The sequence below is a fragment of the Trichomycterus rosablanca genome, chromosome 19 (assembly GCF_030014385.1).
Source record: "Trichomycterus rosablanca isolate fTriRos1 chromosome 19, fTriRos1.hap1, whole genome shotgun sequence".
NCBI classification, from domain to species: Eukaryota; Metazoa; Chordata; class Actinopteri; order Siluriformes; family Trichomycteridae; genus Trichomycterus; species Trichomycterus rosablanca.
Window position 1 is genome coordinate 24,862,524 of NC_086006.1, and position 26,201 is coordinate 24,888,724.

At 44.4% G+C, this 26,201-nt stretch overlaps 1 protein-coding gene across 7 annotated transcripts in view; it reads left to right on the top strand.

Moving 5' to 3' along the window:
• LOC134333277 (utrophin-like) overlaps nucleotides 1-26,201 on the top strand; it is a 200,784-nt gene that overhangs the window by 8,221 nt on the left and 166,362 nt on the right. For 5 of the 7 annotated variants that reach the window (XM_063015177.1, XM_063015179.1, XM_063015183.1 and 2 more), the window contains exons 1-8: nucleotides 5,965-6,049; nucleotides 11,938-11,999; nucleotides 13,501-13,593; nucleotides 16,238-16,315; nucleotides 18,164-18,256; nucleotides 18,526-18,698; nucleotides 19,197-19,312; nucleotides 21,145-21,302. In XM_063015177.1, coding sequence (XP_062871247.1) covers nucleotides 5,965-6,049; nucleotides 11,938-11,999; nucleotides 13,501-13,593; nucleotides 16,238-16,315; nucleotides 18,164-18,256; nucleotides 18,526-18,698; nucleotides 19,197-19,312; nucleotides 21,145-21,302 — 858 coding nt within the window. Of the gene's footprint in view, nucleotides 1-5,964; nucleotides 6,050-11,937; nucleotides 12,000-13,500; nucleotides 13,594-16,237; nucleotides 16,316-18,163; nucleotides 18,257-18,525; nucleotides 18,699-19,196; nucleotides 19,313-21,144; nucleotides 21,303-26,201 lie in introns of those variants that run through there. The other 2 variants (XM_063015178.1, XM_063015182.1) reach the window with 2 other exon arrangements.

The window sequence follows — 26,201 nt, forward strand, 5'->3', positions numbered from 1 at the left end:
TAGAACGTGCTAGAGGATTCTGGGTATTGTAGTCTCTCTCTATGCTGCCTGATCTGGCTGCTCTAATTTGTCAACGTTAATTTGACTGTCTGGTTGAATGAGTGCTTTGCCAAATCGCAGCGGAAAATAAACCAGGCCAAGCCCATGCTGTGCCTACACGCACACACACACACACACACACACACACACACACACACACACACACACACACACACGGAAAGGAAAGGCAGCTCACAGCGTTTCAGCCAAGTTTTATATAAGCCGAGCAGCGGGAAGGTTTGGTGCAGCACCGGTGTGGCCTCGAGTGTTTGACTACTTTTACTTGGAGGTCCTGTGTCAGTACCTTTATCTGTGACCCCTGCTCTGTCTGTTTGTCCCTTTGCTGTGCATTGTGGGTAAGGGCAGAGGTCAGTCGGCCTATAGGCGTTTGATTTGTGGCAGTATTAACACGGTGTGGTGGGCTGGCCTGAGCTCGGTGTTTTCTATTGTTGTGAGAAATGGAGACCGTGTTACGTGAAACCTTGAGGAATAAAAGAGCAGAACACATCGAGGAGAGACAGTCAGGCTTATCTGGTTACACACGCACCCAAACACGCACACACACACACACACAGAGAGACTTACATACACTCACAGACAAAGTGTCATTGTGCCAGGCTTAATGTTTGTATGATCCACATTGTTATTGGCTGCTGCTTTAATAAACTCGTCCGGCAGTCCACCTCTTGGTAGCATTTTCTTTCTTTCTTTTAGTTCCAGTTTTTTACCTTCCACTTTTAGTCATTTCCAATATCTGTATTTCTTCTGGAGCCCTGGACCATGCACAAAACTCACACTTCCTGAGAAAGGCCGCACATGCCTCCGATGACTAAGACTGGACCTTCACAAAGCTTTTATTGTGTTTCTGTTTCTGTTATTATTATTCTAGTTTTGCTCTGGAATCCATTCACATTTCAGCTCCAGCTCATAAACAGGATTAAGGATTTTCCACAGGTGCATGATTGGCACAGCGGTCTAATTCACCGCCTCAGCATCGGGAAGCCCTGGGTTTGAGTCTCAGTGGTGCTGGCAACCTGGTCTGACACTCTACAGGCGTATCTTAGGAAGGGAAGGCTGAATGTGCAAGCGTGCCCTGGCCCAGCTGTTTTTAATTTTTTTTTTTAAGCGACCCACATTTTGTCCATGATGTTTTTCCGCAGGGCGGCACGGTGGCTTAGTGGGTAGCACTGTCGCCTCACAGCAAGAAGGTCCTGGATTCGATCCCCAGGTGGGCCGGTCCGGTCCAGGTCCTTTCTGTGCGGAGTTTGCATGTTCTCCACGTGTTTGTGTGGGTTTCCTCCGGTTTCCTCCGGTTTCCTCCCACAGACACTGAATTACATAGGGTGTTACTGTGTGCCTTGCGCCCATTGAAAAGCTGGGATAGGCTCCAGCAACCCCCTTTTTCCGCAACCCAGGTTACACAAACAGTTAATCAAAACAAAACACAAAACTAAATATATGTAATTAATAAAAATGGTGGCAATCTGGTTCCACTGTGGTTTACTGTGGCCTCCAAGTTCAATTTGTGTTTATTTGCCTGTTAAAATTCTCCGCGGCCAATTTTTTGGCTCTCGACCCACCCAAGGGTCTGTGCCTAGTCTCTAGTGCAATAGAGAATTGGACATTACTAAATTAGTAGAAATTATGGAAAATGGAATTAATTTTGTTAGAGAAGAGAGTGAGTTTTATTGTCTAGTTGAAGGTAATGTGATGATAGGGGTGTTTGCTGGATGACAGTCATCGCAGGTGCTTTTTTTTTGTATTGTTAACCTGTACATCCTTGCAACAGCAGAACAGAAAAGATGAAATAATGATGTAAAATGAAGTAAAATTACGTTAATTAAGTAGAGAGCTCAGTATTTTGACCTATTTAGAAACTTGACCGTTCAGTTAATGCTTTTGTCACCTGTACAAATGCTCGGCATGTTCCAAGGCATGTTAATTGACCCCCCCGGGGCTCAGGAGGGGTAAGTGGACTCGGGCAAATTGTTTCTTTTCTTGTTTTGGTTCTCCGTCTAGCGTGTGTTTGTCCGTCTGACTGTGTGATTGATTATACAGGGGTTGGGTCAGATGTTGCTGGCTGGGGGTTGAGTTAATTGTTAATGTTTAAGGTGGACATTCTCAGGAGCTCGTACCTACAGGCTCTGTTTTTACAAGGATTATTATAACTCGAAGGCTTACATATACTTTACTTTTACTAGACCAATGCAAACATGATCATAAAGTTTCTTACAAATACAAACTTTTTTTACTTTTTTAAACAGACTTTTTTATAAACGCAATAAATTCCTGCCCCAAATAACCGGTCCTGCCTTGAAATAACTCAACAGAGTAAACAAGGCGTTAAAAAAAACCAAATAAACAAAAACTTTTACTAGACATGTACATCATTGCAGCTTTGGGATTTACTGATTTCTACTTGTTTTTTAAAATTACATTTAAAAACTAATTGTGGAATGTGGGCACTCGAGTGGTGCAGTGGTAAAATATGCCAGCCCACAAGTGACAAAACCAATAATTAATAATAAAAACAGGGATGCCAAATGTATTACTTGATGTTCTCTTGCTAATGGGCACATTTGGCATTTCTAGTACCAGCCAGCGATGCGCACACAGCATGTGTTCGAGGAATAAACTTCGAGGAGAGGCCAAATGTTTCCTCGTTTTCATTCTAGCTGACCCAGCAAGCCATACAGACTCCGATTTCAACTTTCCCTTTCTCTCAACCAGGGCGGCACGGTGGCTCGGTGGGTAGCGCTGTGGGAGCTCCGGTTTCCTCCCACGGTCCAAAGATGTGCGAGTGAGGTGAATTAGAGATACGAAATTGTTTAATATTAAACTGGAACTGATCAATCTTGTGGAACCAGAAAAAACCTGTCCTGTCAGGAATGTAAAGTGAGTAAAAAATGACGTTAAAATCCTAATAAATAAGAAAACACGCCCTTCTCAAATATTTACAGCATGGCTTCTGTTGCTGAGATTCAAAGCCTGGATCTTAGGGATGAATGGCAGTGTCTGGGATAGGAGGGGGTGGCTCAACAGCTTAGCCACATGGAGGTGCACTCATCAGTCCACTCTTAGTGATGATTCTAAGCCCGGATAAAATAAGAACGATCTCGTCAGGACATCTGGTGTAAAAACTCCGCTGTGGCGACCCTTAAATATATATCACAGCAGCCGAAAGGAGAAAAATGCAAACAAACTAGAGCTGCCACTAACGACTGTTTTTCTATCGATTAATCTATAGACTATTTTATCGATTAGTCGATTAATCTAAACGATTGATTTTCCTCCAAAAAATTGTAATTCAGAATCTCATTTAAGCTTCTTTTATTTTAACACAAAACTGTACGGCATTATAATATAACACAGAACTAATGTAAACATGGTTTATGTCCATATTATCAAATTTTCAAGTGCTCAAACTTATAGCAGAAATAAAAAAGTTAGAGGTGGGCACGTCTCATTAAGTCCAACATACAGAAACGACAGAATGAGCCCAGATTCTAACCTACACATTCACTCAAAACGTACTTCAAATTCTAAGCCATGTAAACAAAGTGGTGAGTGTTCGGGCGCATTCACACGAGAAGCTTTTTGTGCTTTGAGCACCGCGGCAACCGCAAAAATCACGAGCCCAACACAGCAAAGTGTGCGGCGGTCTAACTGAACTCGCTAAGATCTCCGCGATTAAGAAGCCTAATGAAACAATATAGAAGTAAAAGTTTTGTCACGTCTCACGCGCCCTAACTGAATTCGCTAAGGAATTCGGTATTCCAAGATCTCAGCGATTAAGAAACGAAATAAAACAATATAGACGTGCAACATGGTGCTAGTGCTGCTGTGGTACCATCGAAGCTTTGCAGTGTACAAACCAGCTTTTTGTTTTGTGCCAGTTTTAAGTATCACCAAATTTTTGATGAGTTGTGTCTTGGAAAACTTTGGTCTTTTCTTTGAAAGCTCTACAATCGGCCTCTGACTGCTGCAGATGCATTTTTTAAGACTGCGCTTAATGCCGCTGACCAGTGACCAAATACCACTCGGGTCATGCACGCAGCAGGTAGTGCTGAGGGAATCATATGAGCGCTTATATGAATGGAAACGTTGTAGAAATTAAAAAGGTCATTAATTAAAATTGATGCTTCAATGTCATCGATTAGGTTGACCGATCGCGGCAGCCCTAAAACAAACAAAACTAAAAAGCCAAATATAACAAATGTTATGGGTGTTTTTCTTTAGACGTTCTCTCCAGATCGTTCTCCAAATATGCAGAAATATAGAACTTGACCAGGGGTGTCCAAACATTTTGCATTAGATTGTGTGTCTAAAGTGCCATTAAAGTGTTTAGAAGAAGGAAGAAATGGTATAAAACTAAAACACACTCCTCTGCAGGGTGTGTATGAGTGTGATGGAGAATTCAGGCTAACCGAAGTCATGCTGTAAATATCTCAGAAGGGCGTGTTGATGTGGTTGAGAGAAAGGGAAAGTTGAAATCAGAGTCTGTATGGCCTGCTGGGTCAGCTGGAATGAAAACGAGGAAACATTTGGCCTCTCCTCGACACGTTTATTACCCAAACACATGCTGTGTGTGCATCGCTGGCTGGTAATGGGGATGAACGTTGGGTAATAATACATTTGGCGTCCCTGTTTGTATTACTGATGAACTGTTTTGTCAGTTGTGAGCGCATATGGTGGTAACAGCAGTGCTTGAGTTCCGGGGGTTCAAATCCCGGGCTGGGCTCACACATACAGAAGGTGCTTGATGGTACGTGAACCTAGCTATTGGGGAACACCAGTGCACCCCTAGCCCAAGCTAATAAAAATAGGAGGGTTGCATCAGGAAGGGCACTAGGTGTAAAAACTGTTCCATAGTCAAATATGTGGACCAATTATAATTTTTAGTTTTGACAGCTTCTTGGGACTCGTATTCACCAGTTAGTAATGATATTTTGCACTCTGTCTCTTCAGGACTTGTCCAGATTTATGGTCAACAACGATAGTCAAATTTTTCATGCAAGTAAGCTTGACTCTTAGAAACTTTTAGTTCATCTACCTCTTATCTGAGTCAAAATGTATCTTTCTGTCTGGGCCAGCAAAACAGTAAAGGCTACACTGCTGCTTTATAGTAAGCCTCCATAGTAAGCTGCTGGATCTCTTCTCTCAGACATGTTTTCATGCCTTGGTGTGGTCCTCAGTTATGGCTTCGGCCATTACATTATGAGTGTACGTAGTGTATGTAAAGTATGTGTTTATTAGTATGAGTGTATGAGTATATATGTGTGTGTGTGTGTGTGTGTGTGTGTGTGTGTGTGCATGTGTGTGTATATTACTGTGTGTGAGTGTGCTAGTGTGTGTATGAGTGTATGCTTGAGTAGGAGTGTATGTGTGTGTATATAGGGTGTGTATAAGTGTGAGTGTATGAGTGTATGCTTGAGTATGAGTGTGTGTACATTAGTATAAGTGTGTGTGTACTATTGTGTATATGAGTGTATGTGCAAGTATGAGTATGCGTACATGTGTGTATCAGTGTGTGTATGAGTATATGCTTGAGTATGAGTGTACATGTGTGTATATTAGTGTGTGAGTGTATGTGTGTGTATGAGTGTACATGCATACGTGTGTATGAGTGTGTATATGCGTATAGGAGTGTGTGTGTGTGTGTGTGTGAGTATATTTTGTTGTGTGTGTGTGTATGCATGAGTACATGTGCATATGTGTGTGTGTATGAGTGTACGTGGTCGTCATGTACTTTCATCACCACACACTCGCTCCCCTTCCTCCTTTTAGACTGTTTTACTCCCAGCATGCTTTGCCCCCAGCAGCATCAGTTTCCTGTGTAATCACCTTGCTTCCTGCGCTGTTGTTCCGTCTCCCCGTCCGTACACCTTCAGTTGTTTTTTTCATTCCCTCCTCCATGAAGTTCTGATGATGAACGTGAGTAAGTGGTTGCCGTGGAGGAAACGTGGCTTGTTCAAGAAACGCAAGAAAAAGTTAGATTTTCCTCCGTTAGGTACGTGGCTCTGGTTCTTACTTCCTGGAACTTCTCTGTACCTCTCTGTGCCTCTCTGAACCTCTCTGAACCTCTCTGAACCTCTCTGAACCTCTCTGTACCTCTCTGAAACACCAAATATTCCTCGTTTGCCTCCTTTATCTTTTTCTCTCTCCACTTTGAAGCCTGATTGAACGTGATCACTGTTCAAACCTTGGTTCTTCCTGGGTTTTGTTTGGATCTGCTAGACTAAAGATGGCTGGTTTTGTTTTTATTAAGTTCCATGTTCAGGTCCTGGTCTGTTTGTACACTATATGGAGAAAAGTATTGGGACACCCCATCTCCCCTTTGATTTAATGTATTTCAGCAACACCAGTTCTTAACAGGTGTGATAAATCAATTATATAAAATGATATGCTTCTAACTTTGCAGCAACAGTTTAGGGAAGAACCTTTCCTGCTCCAGCATGACTGTTTCCCTGAGCACAAAGCAGTTGTAGACTAGTGGTTAGGGTACGGGACTAGTAATCAGAGGGTCCAACATGCTCAAGGTCAGGTGTCCAAATACTTTTGATCATATAGTGTGACATGTACATTCAGTGAGCACTCCATCTGTCTTCCGCTGCTGGTGGATCCCTGATTGCAGTCGAGGTGGGTATATTGCTGCTCACGCCTCCTTCGACCTGCGCGCAGCCTTTAGCGGAACCCTTTTTCACTCATGCATTCTGCACAGGCGCCTCTCTATCTGCCAGTCAGGGTCCTTACAGCGCGTTTAAAGACTGTGCTGCAGGCACTGCCAACTACGCCTGCTAGATGGCGCCCAGCTGGCCGAGTTTCGAACCGAGGAGTTCAGAATCTCGGCGCTGTGGTGCTAGAGGAATATCCCACTGCGCCACCTGGGCGCCACAAAGTTAAATGATGGTATATAACTTATATATCACCAAATGTCCAAAAATCATTTGAGTGTTTGTAGGATGCATGATTTTTGGGGGTAAAGACGTGCATGTTCTCGCCTGTGTGCGAGTGCGTGTGCGAGTGCGAGTGTGTGTGTGTGTGTGTGCACGTCTTCCTCTGCATCTGTTTGTGTCATGTGAGTGTTTTGTCTGATCTCCCCTCAGCCACCACCCAGAGTGACTTAAAAGCATCTTGTGTTCATCACGCGCAGCGACGTCTGAATTAATCAGTTTTTTTTAATCATGAGACCACGTCTCTCCCCCACATCTGCATAGTTCAGGTTCATCATGGCATTCCATCGTGGCTTTTGGTCCGGTCACGCTTTTGGTCCTGTGCATGCTGGGATGCGAGTGTACAGCGAGCTGCGTGTCTTCTATCAGTGGAGCACAACACGTCCCATAATGCTCGGCTCTTCCCTCCCTATTGAATTCTTCTCTCACTCCTCTGCAGAGAACAGACTGAGATCTCTCTTCCTCTTGTTGTCTTTATTTCTGGTTTGTGCTGATTGTGCTGGTTTGGGCTCCAATGTGGGCTGGACGGGGACTGAGAGGTAGGGCGCTGCTGTAGGCCATGGAATCAGTTAGTGAGGGCATATTTTTAATATTAATGTTAACGTCACTACTTCATGTAGTCAACAGATCTGTACTGTTCACTAGTACTGTTGGCAAACTGTTGTGTTGTGCTGATATGAGTGGATCAGACACAGCAGCGCTGCTGGAGTTTTTAAATACCGTGTCCACTCACTGTCCACTCTATTAGACACTCCTACCTAGTTGGTCCACCTTGCAGATGTAAAGTCAGAGACGATCGCTCATCTATTGCTGCTGTTTGAGTCGGTCATCTTCTAGACCTTCATCAGTGGTCACAGGACGCTGCCCACGGGGCGCTGTTGGCTGGATGTTTTTGGTTGGTGGACTTTTCTCAGTCCAGCAGTGACAGTGAGGTGTTTAAAAACTCCAGCAGCGCTGCTGTGTCTGATCCACTCATACCAGCACAACACACACTAACACACCACCACCATGTCAGTGTCACTGCAGTGCTGAGAATGATCCACCACCTAAATAATACCTGCTCTGTGGTGGTCCTGTGGGGGTCCTGGCCAATGAAGAACAGCATGAAAGGGGGCTAACAAAGCATGCCAGGGCTCTAGAGTGCGACCTAATTTCTCAATGGTGCGACTAAAAAAAATCTCAGGTCGCACCGGTGCGACCAGGCATCCGAGGGAAAAAAAAACCAGACACACATTAGGCCAATATCATGGTCTAAACCAATCAGAGATAGCGAAGGGCGGGACAATATTGTAGCGGTGATATGTGAGCGACATTCAGCTCAGCCAATCAGAATGCAGCACCAGGTTTATACACGTGCGTTCGGATGTTCTGCAGTAAGTTTAGTTTTGTATATGAGACTCGCCGGATGTCCCCAGAATGGAAGTTCGGGTTCTGGAGCTCGGCGGTGTAAAGTGTTGTAACGCTCACTGAAGTCCTGACTAAACAGTTAAAGTGACTCGACCCTGTCGTGTGCCTTTATTCCCACACCTCCACCACCGCACAGCAAAAGACCCGCAGCATCCCCACCGGACAGCGGCTAGGTGAGCCGACCCTCTACAGTAGCAAGGGGCTAATGCTAGCGGTAAAGTGTGGCGATAGTGAAAGTAAAAACACGACAATATTTTCGTTGAGTAAAATATAAAAATAACTAAAAGACCAAAATATATTACAATACATGTAGTCAAAATACGCAGTGAGTGCACCGCAAGCGATTTTGGGAATCTGTGTAAAAGATTCAGTAAAGCCGATAATATAATGCACTGCATTTAAGATTACACTAACACTAGAGCCCCATACACACACACACACACACACACACACACACACACACACACACACACACACACACACAAACATATACATATCATTTTAAATATACACACACACATAAATAGATATACACACATACATACACATTTACTCTATTATTATTTTTATAATTTTTATAAGTGTGCTATAATTAGTCTATAATACTATAATTAACTGTATTAACTGTATAATTACTACAGTATATTAACTGTAAAGAGCATGGGAAGACCATGGCCGGCAATAGTATATTTGTGACTGGTTCTAATACATTTTGAATTGAAAGGCTGAAAAAGCCCAATGCATCTATAAAACACATTACATGCCGCGATAAATGCACTGCCCAAGTGTCCCCTCTCCCCACTGCCTTTCAGTGGCAGGCAGCAGCAAACAGATCATCAGACAAGGCCATGTTGACCAGATTGTTAGTTATTTACAAGTCAATATTGCCTGTGTGGACAGTGATTTAAAAAAAAAAAAGTGAACCTGTAAAACTGCGGTGTTAAATGTGATGCGGTCGAAAATTTGGGTGCACCTAACTTTTGTGCTGGTGCACCTAAGAAAAAAAGTTAGGCGCACCAGTGCAACCAGTGCAAAAAAGTTAGTCTAGAGCCCTGCTTGCAGAGAAACAGATGGACTACAGTCAGTAATTGTAGAACTACAAAGTGCTTCTATATGGTAAATGGAGCTGATAACATGGACAATGTGTGTAGAAACAAGGAGGTGGTTTTAATGTTTTGGCTGATCGGTGTGTATAACCTGCAGTCTAATACCCAGAACTAGCTGACTTGCTAAAATCTTATTTGAAGGACTTAAACTTTGGTCTTTTTCTGTTGTTCGGTGGAGTCTTTGATCATAAAAATGGTTTTTTGAAACCTTACACTGATTAAATGTATAATTTTTTTTGCATATTGTTCCTGTATGAATGTTAGGCTAAGTTAAGACTGCTGGAACACTCACTGCCCGGTCCTGTAGCATGCAACATAACAGCTAGGAGCCTGACAGGAGGAACATGAGCCACTTCCTGCTTGTCACACTTGTACACACCCCAAGTACATGCTGGCTTTTTATCTCATGCCACAGGATTCCTGAGCCGGGTGAATGCAGTGCATTGTACTTGTGTGTGTGTGTGTGTGTGTGTGTGTGTGTGTGTTTTGAAACCATGCCATGCTTTTCTTTACCCGTCTGTACTTTAATCTGAACCACACTGACTGGCCGGCGCTTGTTTTTTGCATTTTGGTGCAGATCTGTGAGGACGTGCGGGGTGCGAGACGTGTCGCAGATCTCGGCCGCATGGTTAAATAATAATGCGGTTACACTTTAACTCGTGGGACATTCCATGATGCATAAACCAACCCGAATCAGCGCTCCTTCCTCCCCCACGGTTTTGGATGCCTGCCCGAGCTTGTCCATACCAGAGAGGAAAAACATCCAGACATAATGTTGAGATTTAAAGTCAAAAATACACACGATGTGTTCAAAAAATATGTGGACACCTGACTGTACATGCGTTGTATGGCCTGTTTCAAAATCTTAGATGTCATTATTGAGCTCTTTTTTCCTTTACTTTGTGACCACAACAGCATCCACGTCTTTAGTAAAGCTTTCAGTGAGATCCGTAGGTGCTCGGTAGGGTACAACAGTCATGCTCTTCACTGGCTATCGGCCTGGCCTGGCTCTACGGACTCAATTGGACGTCTCTTAGGTAGCGTGCAGCTCCATCAGGGACTCACAGAAGTGTGTGTAGGAACTCTAAGGGTATAGAGTGTCTCGATGTAACGATGCACCACAAGACGGCGGCACGGTGGCTAAGTGGGTAGCACTGTCGCCTCACAGCAAGAAGGTCCTGGGTTCGATCCCCAGGTGGGGCGGTCCGGGTCCTTTCTGTGTGGAGTTTGCATGTTCTCCCTGTGTCTGCGTGGGTTTCCTCCGGGTGCTCAGGTTTCCTCCCACAGTCCAGGGGAATTGCAAGTGAGGTGAATTGGACACATTAAATTGTCCATGACTGTGTTCGATATAAACTTGTGAACTGATGAATCTTGTGTGATGAGTAACTACTGTTCCTGTCATGAATGTAACCAAAGTGTGAAAACATGTCGTTAAAATCCTAATAAACAAACAAACAAACATGTATAATGAATCGATATTCACATTAAACAGCACTGGCGCTATTCACCTTGCCTGGTTGATGTCACTACAGGGTTGCCAGGTTCGGATTTTTTCAGCCAGATTTTAATTATGTGAGGATACTTTCTTTATTTGTATCATTCATCGCACTGCTCTTACTGCATCTTACTAACGTCACGTGATGCATGACATCACACAGCCCCACTACTCATTAACAGCCCCACTACTCATTAACAGCCCCACTACTCATTAACAGCCCCACTCGCCAAATTTAGGGTATTTCTGTCTTTTTTTGTGCCACTTACCACTTACTCACTAGTTTTGTCTTACTTACACTTGTAAACAGTCGACTCTAAGCTCTCCTCCATCTTTCTGCTTCGAGCGCATTTGCAGCTCCAGTTGAATTATGGGATAGATTACTGTTTAATGAATACTAATGGGTACCACTGTCGCCTCACAGCAAGAAGGTCCTGGGTTGGATCCCCAGGTGGGGCATGTTCTCCCCGTGTCTGCATTTGTTTCCTCCCACAGTCCAAAGACGTGCAAGTGAGGTGAACTGATGAATCTTGTGTAACCACTAACTACCCGTTCTGTCATGAATTTAAATAAAGAGTGTAAAACATGACGTTAAAACCCTAATAAATAAATAAATAAATAGATACATTTTAATAAATGCTACACATTCAGACACACTACCCGCTCTGGCGTACTGCTTTCACGTACTGTTCAGTATGGAACTATGCGATTTCGGACGCACCTCACAAATAGCTTTTTTGACTGAACGTGCACACATCCCCAAATCCACATTTTGGAGGATGTGAAGGCTGTTATAGCTTCTAATCAAGCGGAGTTTATATTAGCACCTATGGTTTTCTTATGGCCATATAGTGTAGTGTTTTGTTTACCAGGAGCTCTATAATATAAACTTGATGTTTTACTTGTGTGTGTGTGTGTGTGTGTGTGTTCCCTTCAGATGAACATGATGCAGTCCAGACAAAGACCTTCACAAAGTGGATCAACGCGCAGTTCTCCAAGGTAACATCACACAAACAACAAATATTTCCATGTTGAGTCGAACTCCTAAACTCGCTCTTGGGTTTCTGGGTTTATTTTCAGCCCGAGCTGGTTTTGGTTTTGGCTCAGTACTGAAACCTGGCTGAGATTCTCAGTTTTATGATGATCCACCAGTCTTTGATGTGCTGGAAAGATTGTGTGGTATTTTGGCTCTTCTGAAACGTTCCACCGCTCCTCGGCAGCTCCTAAGTTTGGTCGGTTCTCTCTGATGTGTACAGTAGGACCACAGTTAAACCCTTATCTCCCATTTGCAGGACTTTGACCTTCAAGGATCAGCAGATCAGGTTTTAAGTTCAAACATAAAACATAAAAGCTTCAATAAACTACAAAGTTTATGCATATTTCCGCTCTTTCCTTGAAGATCCATGAAGATTTACAGCCAGTGGAGTAGAATGGTCCTTGTACGGACAACCAAAATTAGAACAAGTAGAAGAGGAAGGAAGTCCCACTTGGCCTGTGACCCCTGTGCTCATCATTCTCATGTGAAAGTTCTGTCTCATGTTCAGCTCTCTGTTTAATGCATATTTATAGAAGAGCAAGAATGATGGTCACCAGCAGCCTGTGGTGCTCATCCCAGTTCTCCTCATTTTATAGGAAACGTTCTCACACAGTTGATTTGCAGAACATAAGATGATTGTTGTGGTGGGTAACCACAGGCTTGGTTTTCCCAGACGTGACTGAGTTTGTTCATTTATGATATGGTTTGGTTTTTTTTTTTAAATGCAGAGCAACTCATGGAACTGGCTTGTAACTCTCAAGCATCCAGTGATGGGCACAAATGGTGGAATTGGCTCCAATTAGATTTAGAGAAAATGGGTAATGGGGAAATTGTCCTACCGTGGATGTACAATTTATTCTGGATGAGGGGGTGGAACAGTGGCTCGATGGGTAGCACTGCCGCCTCACAGCAAGAAGGTCCTGGCCTTGATTCCCAGATGGAGCGGTCTGGGTCCTTTCTGTGTGGAGTTTGCGTGTTCTCCCCGTGTCTGTGTGGGTTTCCTCCGGGAGCTCAGGTTTCCTACCACAGTCCAAAACATGCAGTTAATTGGAGACTGATGAATCTTGTGTAAGTAGTAACTACCTGTCCTGTCATGAATGTAACCAAAGGGAAGAAAAATGACTAGGTTTAGGTCCACAGCAACTTAAAATGGAACAGTATCACTTAGTATCAGACAGGCGACTTACAGTACTGTGACAGTATACAATCTAAGCAATGAGGGGTTAAGGACCTTGCTGAAGGGCCCAACAGTGGCAACCTGGTATTGATGGGGCTTGAACCAGTGACCTTTTAATTACTAGTCCAGTACCTTAACCACTAGGCTACGCCTGCCTATGAGTAAAATCCAATTATTGGTAAAATTGAAGCTTCATCAAAATATTAAGGTTCAGGTCACATTTTTGGTAAGTTTTTCACTGATTCACTCTTGCGCTCTATTACCAGTTTTACTGTTGTGTGTTGCAGACGGGGAAGTCGGCTATCAAAGACCTGTTCTCTGATCTCAGAGATGGAAGGAAGCTTCTGGACCTGCTTGAAGGCCTCACAGAAACCCCCCTAGTAAGTGTGTCACAACTAATACAGAATTAAGAAGCAGCAGCTGTATTATTGTAGTACTTAATTCATTGGATTTTACTCACGTTTTAGCCACGCCCACTGCTGACTTATACACTTAGTGAGCACTTTATTAGATTCACCTATATAGTACGGCCATGTATTAATTATTTCCTGATCTACACCTACAATACAATCGCAAATTCCCACAGACACAGACCTGCTCACCAAGTTGGTGTCTACTTATTTTTGGCCGTGTAGTGCAGCGTTTCCCAACCTTTTTTGCACTACGGACCGGTCACATATAAGATATAATTTCACGGACCGGCGGGGAAGGGAGTATTTGATAATATTGCTTACAAACGATGTAAAATGAGCTTTTTTCACTGCAACATGTGGGGGTGACAAAAAGACAATAACACCTGAAATAGAAGTATATAAATTAGTAAATAGAAAATGCTTTTCTAGAGATCTCTAATTATTCATTCTTTCTGTGCGGCCCGGTAATAAATAGCCCGCGGACCGGTACCGGTGGTTGGGGTTCACTGGTGTAGTGTATCGGCATGCTTTTAAAATGTCACATAAAAGAGCACCTTTAGCAATCACCTAAAACACCGCAGCAACACACTTGCAACCACCTTAAATAGAACAGCAAACACCTATTAATGCAGTAGCATGTGAGATACCACAGGAGCTTCCTGAGATGCCAATGCAAGCATGTAGCAAGAATTCTGAGTTACACCCCAACAACCACCTAAAATACCATAGCTATCACCTTGCAGCACTTTATGAATCACTTAGTAACACACTATCAACCACCTGAAACAACACAGTGACCACCTAGAACATGCAGTATATCTGGTTCCCTTTGGAATTTGCGCCACTATGCGAAGAATTAAATGTGATTTGCATATGGCACGATGGCTCAGTCCCTTCACAGCAAGAAGATAGCAAGACGTTTGCATGTTCTCCCCGTGTCTGGACTGTGGGAGGAAACCAGAGCTCCCGGAGGAAACCCACACAAAGACGTACAAGTGAGGTGAACTGGGGATGCAAAATTGTCCATGTGTAACCTGTAACTACCTGTCCTGTCATGAATGTAACCAAAGTGTGTAAAACATGACGTTAAAATCCAAATAAATGAATAATGAATTGACGTCTCAGGTTGCTCCTGTGGTATCTCAAATGACTGCTCATGTGTTTGTAGGTGTTTGCAGGAACTTGTGATTGTATTATAGGCGTAGCTCATAAAATAAACAATGAATGGCCGTACGAGATAGGTGTACCTATTAAATAGCACAGTGAGTGTATAAGTTAGCAGTGGGTGTTGCTGAAACGTGTGTGTTTGAGGGGGGCATCTGTTAATTAGCAGCGGCAGATCAGCCCGTTGAGAGGTTAAATGGCTGAGTGAGTGATGTGCTGTGGCTGTTGTGGTGGGAATGGAATTCCTAACTGCAGTTACATCAGGCACAGATCCAATCCCACATAGCTTTCCCACACACTGGGGGTAACAAACACAAGCATATTGTACTATACATTAGGCCTGGTGATAAGGAGTGGAAAAATGAGGTGCTCAGATGCCCGGGACAAGCAGATCATTTCTCAGTGACGTGACATAAAATATAAGGGTTTTATTTCATTCCCAGTCTCCATTCTGACGACATCCATACACCAAGTCATGCTGTGGTACTCCTGTCCTGTAAATTGGCATCCTGACGAGTGAGCTTTTATTTGAGACCATTGTTCCTACACTGAACATGAGCTTGTCGGAAGTCCCGCTCCAAATCCACGTATACTGAATGCTTCCTCTTTCTTTTGTAGCTTTAATACCCTCTGAGAAGCCTTTCTACAAGACTTTGCAGTGTGTCTGTGCGAATTTGTGCCTATTCAGTCCATACAGTCAGTGAGGACAGGCAAAACAAGCTGTAACGTCCCCACTCCAACAATTTCCCTACCCACCATCTGATCTGAAACGTATGGAATATGTACATAACATTAAAACTACCTCCTTGTTTTGGATGTGGCAGAAACCACAAAAATCAATCATTAGAAGGGGTGTTCACATATTATTGGCCATAAAGTGTATTTGCTTATGCTGCTTGTTTTTGTAATTAAGGTGAATGTAATTTAAACATGCAGTATTTATCTTCATTGGATCTCTTTTAGTTGCCTCATTTTGCTGTAAAAGTCAAATCTTGTTATAGCTAATACATACTGTTAACTACCAACCAACCCAACTGTCCTGACCTCACTCACTTTCTTAACCACTTATCCAATCAGGGTTGGGGGGGGGTGCTGGAGCCTATCCCAGCTTTTCAATAGGCGCAAGGCACACAGTAACACCCTGGACAGGGCACCAGTCCATCGCAGGGCAGACACACACACACACACACACATTAACCTTTAGGGCAATTAAGTGTCTTCAATTCACCTGACTTCATGTTTTTGGACTGTGGGAGGAAACCCACGCAGACACTGGGAGAACATGCAAACCCCACACAGAAAGGACCCCACTTAGCCACCATGCCCCCCTGTCCTGACCTGTACAGCTATATTTTAAAACCAAAGCTCATTTCTATCTACTGTTTCTGTTATTTTGTCCACCACGTGTAGACCTTGTCATGAATATTTTTGGCTCTTTTCATTCCAGACCAAGGAGAAAGGGTCGACCAGAGTCCACTCGCTCAACAACGTCAACAGAGTCCTCCAAGTGCTACAAAATAACAGCGTACGTCCTCTCTCCTCGTCTCCTCTCGTCCTCGGTGGCGTTAGGGCCCGGGGTGGGGTCAGGGCCCCGTGATGAGTGCAAACATTGCTCGGAGATACAGCGCCTGTAATGTGTGGAACGAGGGCGGCTCAACTAGTGTGTGTTTGTGGCTGAAGGATCGCGGTTAACACGAATGCTGGCGAGGGCGTCTTGTTCCGTGTTCACTTCCTTCCTCCGGTCTCAGTTTTAGCCACGGTGTAACACACACTGTAACACACACTGTTGATTTAGGGGGACGCTGCAACTGAATTGGCGACCTTGTGCACAGCAGATTTTGATTAGAGGAGGGAAGCAGAATGGGTGTGGTCAAGATTGTGCAAGTAACAAAGAACCTTAGTAGATTAAAAAGCAGTGTGGTGCTTATACAGACTTTAAAACATCAAATTCTTTATAAAGCAAAGTCATTAAACACAATTCTGGCTAAAAGATCCGATCCTACACCCTTCAGAACCCTTCCTCTCAGCCCGGAGCTTACTAAGACCTTTGTTTAGGACCGGAAAGATAGTGAAACTGAAAGTGTGTACAGTAATCAGCCGCTGGGGTGTTTACATATGATCACATGACCAACCTGCTGTCATGTGTACACTAAACAGACAAAAGTATTGGGACACCCTGTGTAATCTGAATGCATGTGTTTTAGCTGCAATTCCTAAACGGTGTAATAAACCGAGTATTTACAGGAAATTATATGCTTCCAACTTTGCATCAACAGTTTAGGGAAGGCTCTTTCCTATTCCAGCATGACTGGAATGAACTGGAACATCAACTGAGGCTTTCTTCACTCTACTTCCTTGCCTACTCCCGTTAGGGGTCGCAGGCGGATCGTGACACTGGTTTGGCACAGTATTTACGCCGGATGCCCTTTCTCACACAACCCTCCCTATTTATCCGGGCTTGGGACCGGCACTACAATGCACTGGTTTATGCATCCCAGCGGCCAGGTACCTAGGGGACAATTCAGTGTCTCCAATTAGCCTGGTGGCATGTTTTTGGACTGTGGGAGGAAACCAGAGCACCCGCAGGAAACCCACGCAGACACGGGGAGAACATGCAAACTCCGCACAGAAAGGACCCGGACCGCCCCACCTGGGGATCGAACCCAGGACCTTCTTGCTGTGAGGTGACAGTGCTACCCACCGAGCCACCATGCCGCCCACAAATGCTCTTTAGCCTAAATAGGCAAATTCCCACAGACATACTTTAAAGTCTAAGAAGAGTGGCTGTTGTTCTGGCTGAGAAGATCACATAGAGGTCACTCTGTTTTAATACCATTTGTTTTTTAAATCAACCCCTTTATCTTCAGGATTGTAGCCGCTCTGATTACTGGAATACCCTGACCAGGGTGCCAGTCCATCACAGGGCTTTGGCCATCTTCACCACCCACCCCCCCAACCAGACGTAGTCGATCATGCCTGTTTATACACCAGTCATGTTTATTGCACCGCTGAGATTCAAACCCACATCTTCGCAGTGGTGGGTTGGCATAATAGCCTGCTGCGCCACCCGAGTGCCTTAATAAATCAGTCGATGACCAAAATGTCATTTATTCATTAGCACAAACCTTGTCCAGGTCACGTTTTGTCTCGTTTATGTCGAGCAGGAGGTCCAGTGACTTACGTTCTGTATAAAACTTCACTTGATTCTCTGGAACGTCTGGATCTTTTCTGAAGAGATGAGCACACAGTGTGAAGTCTTTGATGTGTGTGTGTGTGTGTGTGTGTGTGTGTGTGTGTGTGTGTGTGTGTGTGTGTGTGTGTGTGTGTGTATTGGAAGGTGTTGATTTGTAACAGACGTGTTTCCTCTGCGCAGGTGGAGCTGGTGAATATCGGAGGGACCGACATCGTTGACGGGAATCATAAGCTGACGCTCGGGCTTATTTGGAGTATCATCTTACACTGGCAGGTGAATACACACCAAATACACACACACACACACACACACACACACACACACACAGACTCGCTGTCTCGGTCCTTTGATAAGTCTGGTCTTTTTATTTATTCATGAGGATTTTAACGTCGTGTTTTAAGAACTCGCAGTAAAATAAACCTGAGCCTGAAACAAACTTTCACTCAGTATTTAAAAAAAAAAGTAGAAGTTGAGGTAACACACCGTGATTAACTGAGCTGTAGCTACATCGTGACGAGATGTTCGTGTGTCCGTGTTTGTAGGTGAAGGACATCATGAAGGACGTGATGTCCAGTCTGCAGCAGACCAACAGTGAGAAGACTTTGCTGAGCTGGGTGAGACAGTCCACACGCGGCCACGATGACGTTAACGTCCTCAACTTCACCACCAGCTGGGCCGACGGGCTCGCCTTCAACGCTATACTGCACCGCTTCAGGTTACATACACACCCACACCCACACCCACACCCACACACACACACACACACTTCTCTTCTTCTAGTATTTAAACTGCTGTGTGTGAGTCTGCTATGTTCTCTGGGGAAAGGTCATTACGGCTGGTGATGGGGTCAGAGGTCAAGAGCGTTTGTGTTCATAAGCTGCACGACCTGTTGGGGCTAATCATGGCCTACGTCAGTCTAACACAGTCTAACACACTCAAACACACACACAGTTGTGGAAAAAAAAGCTGTTTGACCTTTAATATAAGTAAATATTTATATTATAAATACTGATCTGGGCTGCAGCGCATCCATTCCCCATTGTTGTCTCTTATTCTCGTTTTGTTTTGCCTTTTCATCTGATTTCCATGTTTTTTATTTTGCCCGGTGTTATGGCCTTTCCTCTCAGCTCGTTTTGGATCGTTTTCCTCATTCTCATCCCTGCGCCTCAGCTCGTCTCCTCTCCTAACCTCTCTCACTCTTCTCCTCCTCCAGGCCTCATGGGTTCAGTTGGGAGCGGATCGTGTCTCTGTCCCCGGTGGAGAGACTGGAACACGCCTTCAGCTTCGCCAAAGATGAGCTCAACATCGAGAGGCTGCTCGACCCTGAGGGTGCGCCCATTTACAGCTACACACACACACACACACACACACACACACACACACACACACACACACACACATGCCAGACCTTTTACACAAGGAACTTTTTGGAACACTTACTATATTCTCTTCACTTGTTATATAGACAAAAGTGTGTGTTTCTCTCTGTATGTGTGTGTGGGTGTGTGTGGGTGTGTGTGGGTGTGTGTGGGTTTGTGGTTGTATTAGGCCTTTTAAACTTTGGTCACACACTCGGCCCATGAAAATCTGTTTCAGTCTTCAGCCTCTTTCTGTTTCTAACAGCCTGACTAATCAGCTGGATTATGTGGATTTTGCTGCATACATGCATGGACCATGCATGACCAATCAGAGACTCCTGACACACACACACACACACACACACACACACGCCACATCACAGGCTGTTTGTGGAAGTACAGATTACTCTTATACTACACCGTATAGCCAGATGTATTTGGACATCTGACCATGAGCTTGTAAGGAATTGGTCACTCCTCTTCTGTTTTAAAGTCTGTCTGTACCAATTGGTCTCTTCAGTCAAACTGGTATTTGTAAGTATTGGAATGGTATTTGGAATCGGCTTTCAGGTGGCGCTGCAACCAGGGCTGGATTCTGAGAACGTGGTATCGAATCCAGCCTTGCTTTACCGGTTCGAAGCTGAGTGGCTATATGAGCAACGATTGGCCGGTTGCTCACATGGGGGGTGGGACAAAGAACCGGATGTGGGTCTCTCTCTGTCAGAATGCGATTAGGTTCTCTGCCGGCTGATTGGAGGCGCTTACACAGAGATGGGAGAGGGTGCCCTTAGGGTGTGTCTCTCCGCATGCAACGCTGGGTGGCGCCAAACTCGTCAATGTGTGGGTGGCAAAGATGCATCTGGCTGCTGCTCGTGTTTCGGAGGGGATATATGGGTTAGCTTCAATGACCTCCGTCGGGGCAGGGTTCGGCATAGACAGAGAGGAAGCACGATGCTAATTGAACAATTGGATGTGCTAAAAAAAAGGGGAGAAAAAGGGGTAAAAAAAAAAAAGAAAAAAAAAAAGGTGTTTAGTTGGGTCAGGATCAGGTTCTGTACAGTTCTTGTATTTATAAAGCTTCCATTGTGCACAGAAAAGGACCCTCCCTAAACTGTTGCTGCAAAGTAAAAACGTCATTTATTTAGTAGAACCTTTCTGCCAACTGTTTGCTATGGGGTGGGGCTGAAACACCTGAACCCACTATGTAGATGATGTGTCCACACACTTTTGTAATGCATTTTCTTCCTTTGTCTCCCGATTTTTAGCGCGCCCAATTTTTACCCAATTGCGTTATGCTTCCTCTCTACTGGTGCTGACCTCCGCCCCGATTGAGGAGAGCGAACTGACACACGCCCCCTCCGACACATGCGCAGTAGTCGACTGTGTATGTGCAGAAGCCATCAGTCAGCCAGCAGAGGTCGTAATTGTATCAGTTATGGATCCCTATCCGGATCCCTCCCTGGACGAACAACAGCCAATCGTTGTTCATATAGCCGCCCAGCCCAGCCGGATGGCAGAGCTGAGACTCGATGCGATGTATTCGAAATCCCAGCTCTGGTGTGCTAGTGTGTTTTACGTCTGCACCACCTGAGCAGCATGTCCACACACTCTCTGCCATGTAGTGCTTTATTGACCCGTATGATAATGTAAAAACAAAAACAAAAAAAAAGAGAGATTTTGATGGAAAACTCTTTGGTGTTTTTTTTTTATGCAATTATGTTATTTTAAATACAGGTTGACAGTCAGAATGAAGATTTCTTGCTAGGTACATAAAGCATGATCATATCTCACTCGTGTTTGTAGACGTAGCTGTTCAGCTGCCGGATAAGAAGTCCATCATCATGTACGTGACCTCTTTGTTTGCTGTGCTACCCAATAACATCACCATGGATGACATCAGAGAGGTGGAGACCCTTCCCAGGAAGTTCAAGGTGGATGACGCTCATCCTGTTGGCTCACAGGTAACACTTGTTTACCTCAGCTCCTCATTTACATTGTTGTTTAAATAAGGTGTGGTAGCTTATAACTGTGGTAGCCGACACCCTTTTTTTTACTGGATGCTAATCTATGGTACGGCATGTTTTTAAATCCATGATACCACACTTGGTGGTGCCATAAAAATGAAAATATAAAATGGACCCAAAACATAAAGACATGATACAATAAGGAGACTCAAGCATGATACCGATCATGCCATGAAATGACAAATATGTCTTAAACAAACAAACCCACACTTGGTGGTTCTTTCCATTGCCAGGTGACCTCTACTGTGCCTAAGCACCCGTGCTAAATTTGCTTACCGTTCTTGACCACGGTCAAGCGCGTCAAACTGCCCGATTGGGCAGCAGCCGTATGCATTTTGTCACCCACACTAGATGAGATCATTTGCGGATCAGCACTGTGTACGGAGAGACACACCCTGATCAGTGCACTCTTTTCCCCGCCTCTGTGCAGGTGCCATCAACCAGCCAGCAGAGGTCGTAATTGCATCAGTTATGAGAGAGTCCCGATCCGGCTTAATCCCGCCCCTATATGAACAACAGGCCAATCGTTGTTCGTGTGGCGGCTCAGCCCAGCCGGCAGGCAGAACTGAGATTCGATACGATGTATTCGAGATCCCAGCTCTGGTGTTCTAGCGTGTGTTTTTACCGCTACTCCACCTGAGCGGCCTCTCAGCCTTGTTTTTAGAGAACGTCTCCTACTTTCCTGAGTCCCCTTGTGCAGTTGTGCATTAGGTACAGCACGGATAGTTCCAGATTTAGATGTGCATCATATTGTGATGTGGCATTACATGCAGTTCAGAAGAGACTCTTTAGAGGTTTTGGTTGGAATGCACCTCAGACCCTTGCTAGACTAGTGTACTTGAAAGATTGAACGTCTAGGGTGGCCAAAGATCTCTCCTGCTCGCCTCAGTGTTTTGGCGGCGAGTAGATCCTGTCTGGGGTGACTGTAATCAGCCAAGATCTTTCCTGTAGATCCCGGAGAGCTGGCAGGTTGCAGCCAGTCGTCTTCTCAGCGGAGCGGGTGATGCGCTGATTCCTGTAGATTACTTGTGTAGATTATTGTAGATGAGGTTTTTTTTTTTTTTTAAAGCCACCCACATTATGTCCATGATTTTACAGCAACCCAGTGGCAAAATGGTGGCAATCTGGTCCCACTGTGGTTTACAAGATGCAGCGTAAAGCCTTCACATTGAGGCGTTCGAGTACAAGTTCACTTTTGTGTTCATGTGCTTGTTAAATTTCATTTATTTAATTATTATTATTTTTCTTTTTGACACTTTTTTTTTTTTTTTTTTTTTTTTTGACTCATCCAAGGGTTTCGACCCAGGGTTTGAAAAACCTGCTGCTGTATGACATTCAAGAAAAATGCAAAACAGGACTAAGTCCACTAAGGTTTGGCTTTTTAACCCCCGCAGCAGCGTTAAGTGAATTTGCCTCTAGTCCCGTAGTTTAAAATCAGAGCTGGGATTTTGAATACATCGTATCGCATCTCAGCTCTGCCATCCGGCTGGGCGGCTACATGAATAACGTTTGGCTGTTCTTCCAGGTAGGCAGCCGGATAGGGACCTCATAATTGATGCAGTTATGACCTCTACTGGCTGATTGATGGCGCCTGCAGTCGAGGAATAATGCTGATCAGGGTGTGGCTCTCTGTACACAAGGCTGATAGGCATGAGAACTCACCTCGTCCAGGTGAAAAGATGCAGTCAATACTGCACACGTGTCTGAGGGGGCGTGTCAGTTCGCTCTCCTCAATCAGGGGTGGGGTTCAGCACCAGTAGAGAGGAAGCATAACGCAATCGGTTAAAAATTGGACACATTAAAAATGGGGATAATAAAATGGAGAAAAGTGCTTAAGTGCTTTAGGATGTGAATAGGATCATGGAACACATTTTATTCCCGACCCTCTTATAGAGACGTAGCTTTCAGGACCTGGAATCCTCTGAATGTTATTGGGATTCGTTTTTTTTTCCTTCCTTGTGCTCACTTACTCATGCGTGCACACATACGGTGGATAAAATATTTTACTGTCAGGACTGTGGTGAACCTAACAACCGAACACATGAGCTAAACGACACAATGGGAATGTTGTGCGACGTCCCAAATTAAGCCAGTTATGTTGGGTGGGGGTGAAAGCACGTGAACTGCACATGGACGACAAGGTACGACAAAGAAGCTTTTGTATGTTTATATGCTTGGGCGGCCGGGCTGAGACAGAAAGCCAAAATCCGCTGTCACAGTGTGTGTCATGATATATCACAGTATATAGACTGTATGGCCAAAAGTATGTGGACACCCCTGCGAACGATTGATTGCCGACAGTGTGTAAGCATGTGAGAAATCACACGCTTATGCTTTTAAATTTGTGGCAACAGTTTAGGGAAGGCAGGCGGGGCGGTCCGGGTCCTTTCTGTGCGGAGTTTGTATGTTCTCCCCGTACCTGCGTGTGGACGTGGGTTTCCTCCAGGAGCTCTGGTTTCTTCCCACAGTCCAAAAACATGCAGTCAGGTTAATTGGAGACACTGAATTGCCATGTAGGTGAATGGGTGTGTGTATGTGTGTGTGTCTGCCCTGCGATGGACTGGCACCCGGTCCAGGGTGTTAAAAGCTGGGATAGGCTCCAGCACCTCTCCGTGACCCTAACTGGATAAGCATGTAAGACAGTGAGTGAGTGAGTTTAGGGAAGGCCTTTTCCTCTCCCAGCCTGATTGTACCCCTGTGCACACATTTAGGTTTGATATTTCTACTCTTCATATGGTGCAGTTAGACTGGTGTGAGGACTCTGTCGGAGCTCTGTGGTGTACAGTGACTCAAACCTACCCCTCCCACAGCACATTTTTTCACTTTTACTTGCTTCTTTTCTTTTTCCAGTGGGGAGAATTAGTCATAATTTTGACTCAGACTCGCCTGTACTTCCACATACACACAGAGCGCAGTGTCTTGTTATGCAGCCAGATGTCATTTTTTTGGTTTCAGTGCTCAAACACACCCATTAATGTGTATTTTCTTTTCTCTAACAGTCTAAAATAGCCCTTTTTTTACCTTAGGGCAGTGGTAGTTTAGTGCTTATGGTGGTTATGTTTACTGGACAAGTGATCAGAAGGTTGCTGGTTCAAACTTCACCTTTGAAAAGCCACTGTTGGACCACTGAGCAAGGCTCATAAGCTTCAATTGCTTGAATTGTATGTATTCAGTCACAGCTGTAAGTTGATTTGTTGTTAGGTTTGATTTGAAGAGCAGTACTAGCTCAGCGTTGGTTTAGTAGTCACAAAATTGTCGATTCAAGCCCCACCTTTGCCAAGTTGCCCCTGTTGGACCCCTGAGCAAGGCCCTTAACCCTCAATTGCTTGAATTGTATTCAGTCATAAATGTAAGTCGATTTGAATAAAACATCTGCTAAATGCTGTACATGTGATTATAAGTAAATAATGTGTGTGGAAATGTTAACAAATCAGTCTGTACAGACGTAGCTTGATGAGTTAGATGTGACCTTTTGTGACCTATACATTGCCCTGACCCCTGTAAAGAACTTTGGTATGTATTGGAATGTCGATTGTGAGCCTCGTCCAACATCAACACCTCGCCGCCGGGCCTCACAATTGAAATTTCAACAGACACACACATTTAACACAGTCGTATCTTGTAAGGAGGAACCTACCCCACTCTGTGATACCTGCTTATTTATATATATTACTATTAAATATACTGACTTAATGCCCTAAATACTTACAAGAACGACAATCTGTAGCATTACCTAAGAGTGTGTAAAACAACATACGAAAACAACACTTGACAAGCTCCACAATTTGGGAAAATCCATCCCAGAGGAGTGCAGGCTGTTAAAGCTGCAATTTGGCTGGGGTCAATGACTCTACATTGATGCCCATGTTTTTGTTTAACAAGCTGATGGTTGGCTGTCCTCTTTCTTTTGGTCGTGTAGTGTATCTTACAGTATTTTTTGGAAGTGTCTCGCCAGAGAAAAAGAGTAAACCCTCCCAAATGCATGTGGGATCAGGGTTGCCAGATTTTGGCTGTGGAGAAATGTGGGGGATTTCTTGAATGCTTCAGCCACTTCATAAAACTGCTTAAACAACTCATGCAGCCATTAGAGAGCCATCATGAGTTAAATGTTAATGAATCGCATTAATCGCTCTTTTTATGTTTTCCGGACCTCGGACTTATGCCTCATGTATAGAGACTTAAAGAGAAGGAAACTACGAACTGGAGTTGCGGTGTACGGTGCGACTGTAGCCGCTCCCGAGTCCCTGCAGCAGGATCGTGGTTCTGATTGAATCTCGGTCTTGGATCTGAAGTGCTGAACTTTATGATGCCCCTGTTTTATGGCTATTTTTATACCATCCAGCAGGACAGGCAGGATTTTTCCACACAGCAGGAGAAAGTTCTGGAAAACTTTAGCTTTTATGAGCTTCGCCCTGCCCATCCGACAGCCAATCAGCACTCGGCTCCAGACCGAAAGAATCGGAACTACGAGGACTTCGTCAATCCTTTTTTATACGCTGATTTCGCACCAGGCAAAGATCTGTATGTAATTAATTCTCACCGCTATTTTCTTGGCAGTGAGAAGTTTGGCATGTTCTCTTAATCTTTACAGTGTGTCTGTACAGTAGTTTCCTCCCACTTAATGCAACAGCATACAGAAGGGCTTCGAGACACCCCTCCTACCCCCTAAGCCTCTTAGGTTTATTTTCAATGTCTATTACTGCCTAATCCCGGGTGTTTAAAACGCACTGGACCCACTGCGACCCTGGCCATGTTTGAGCAGTTAGTAAAAATGACTAAATGAATGATTTTAGCCTGGAGATATGGGACCAGGGTTTGATCCTTGCTTTTATTAGT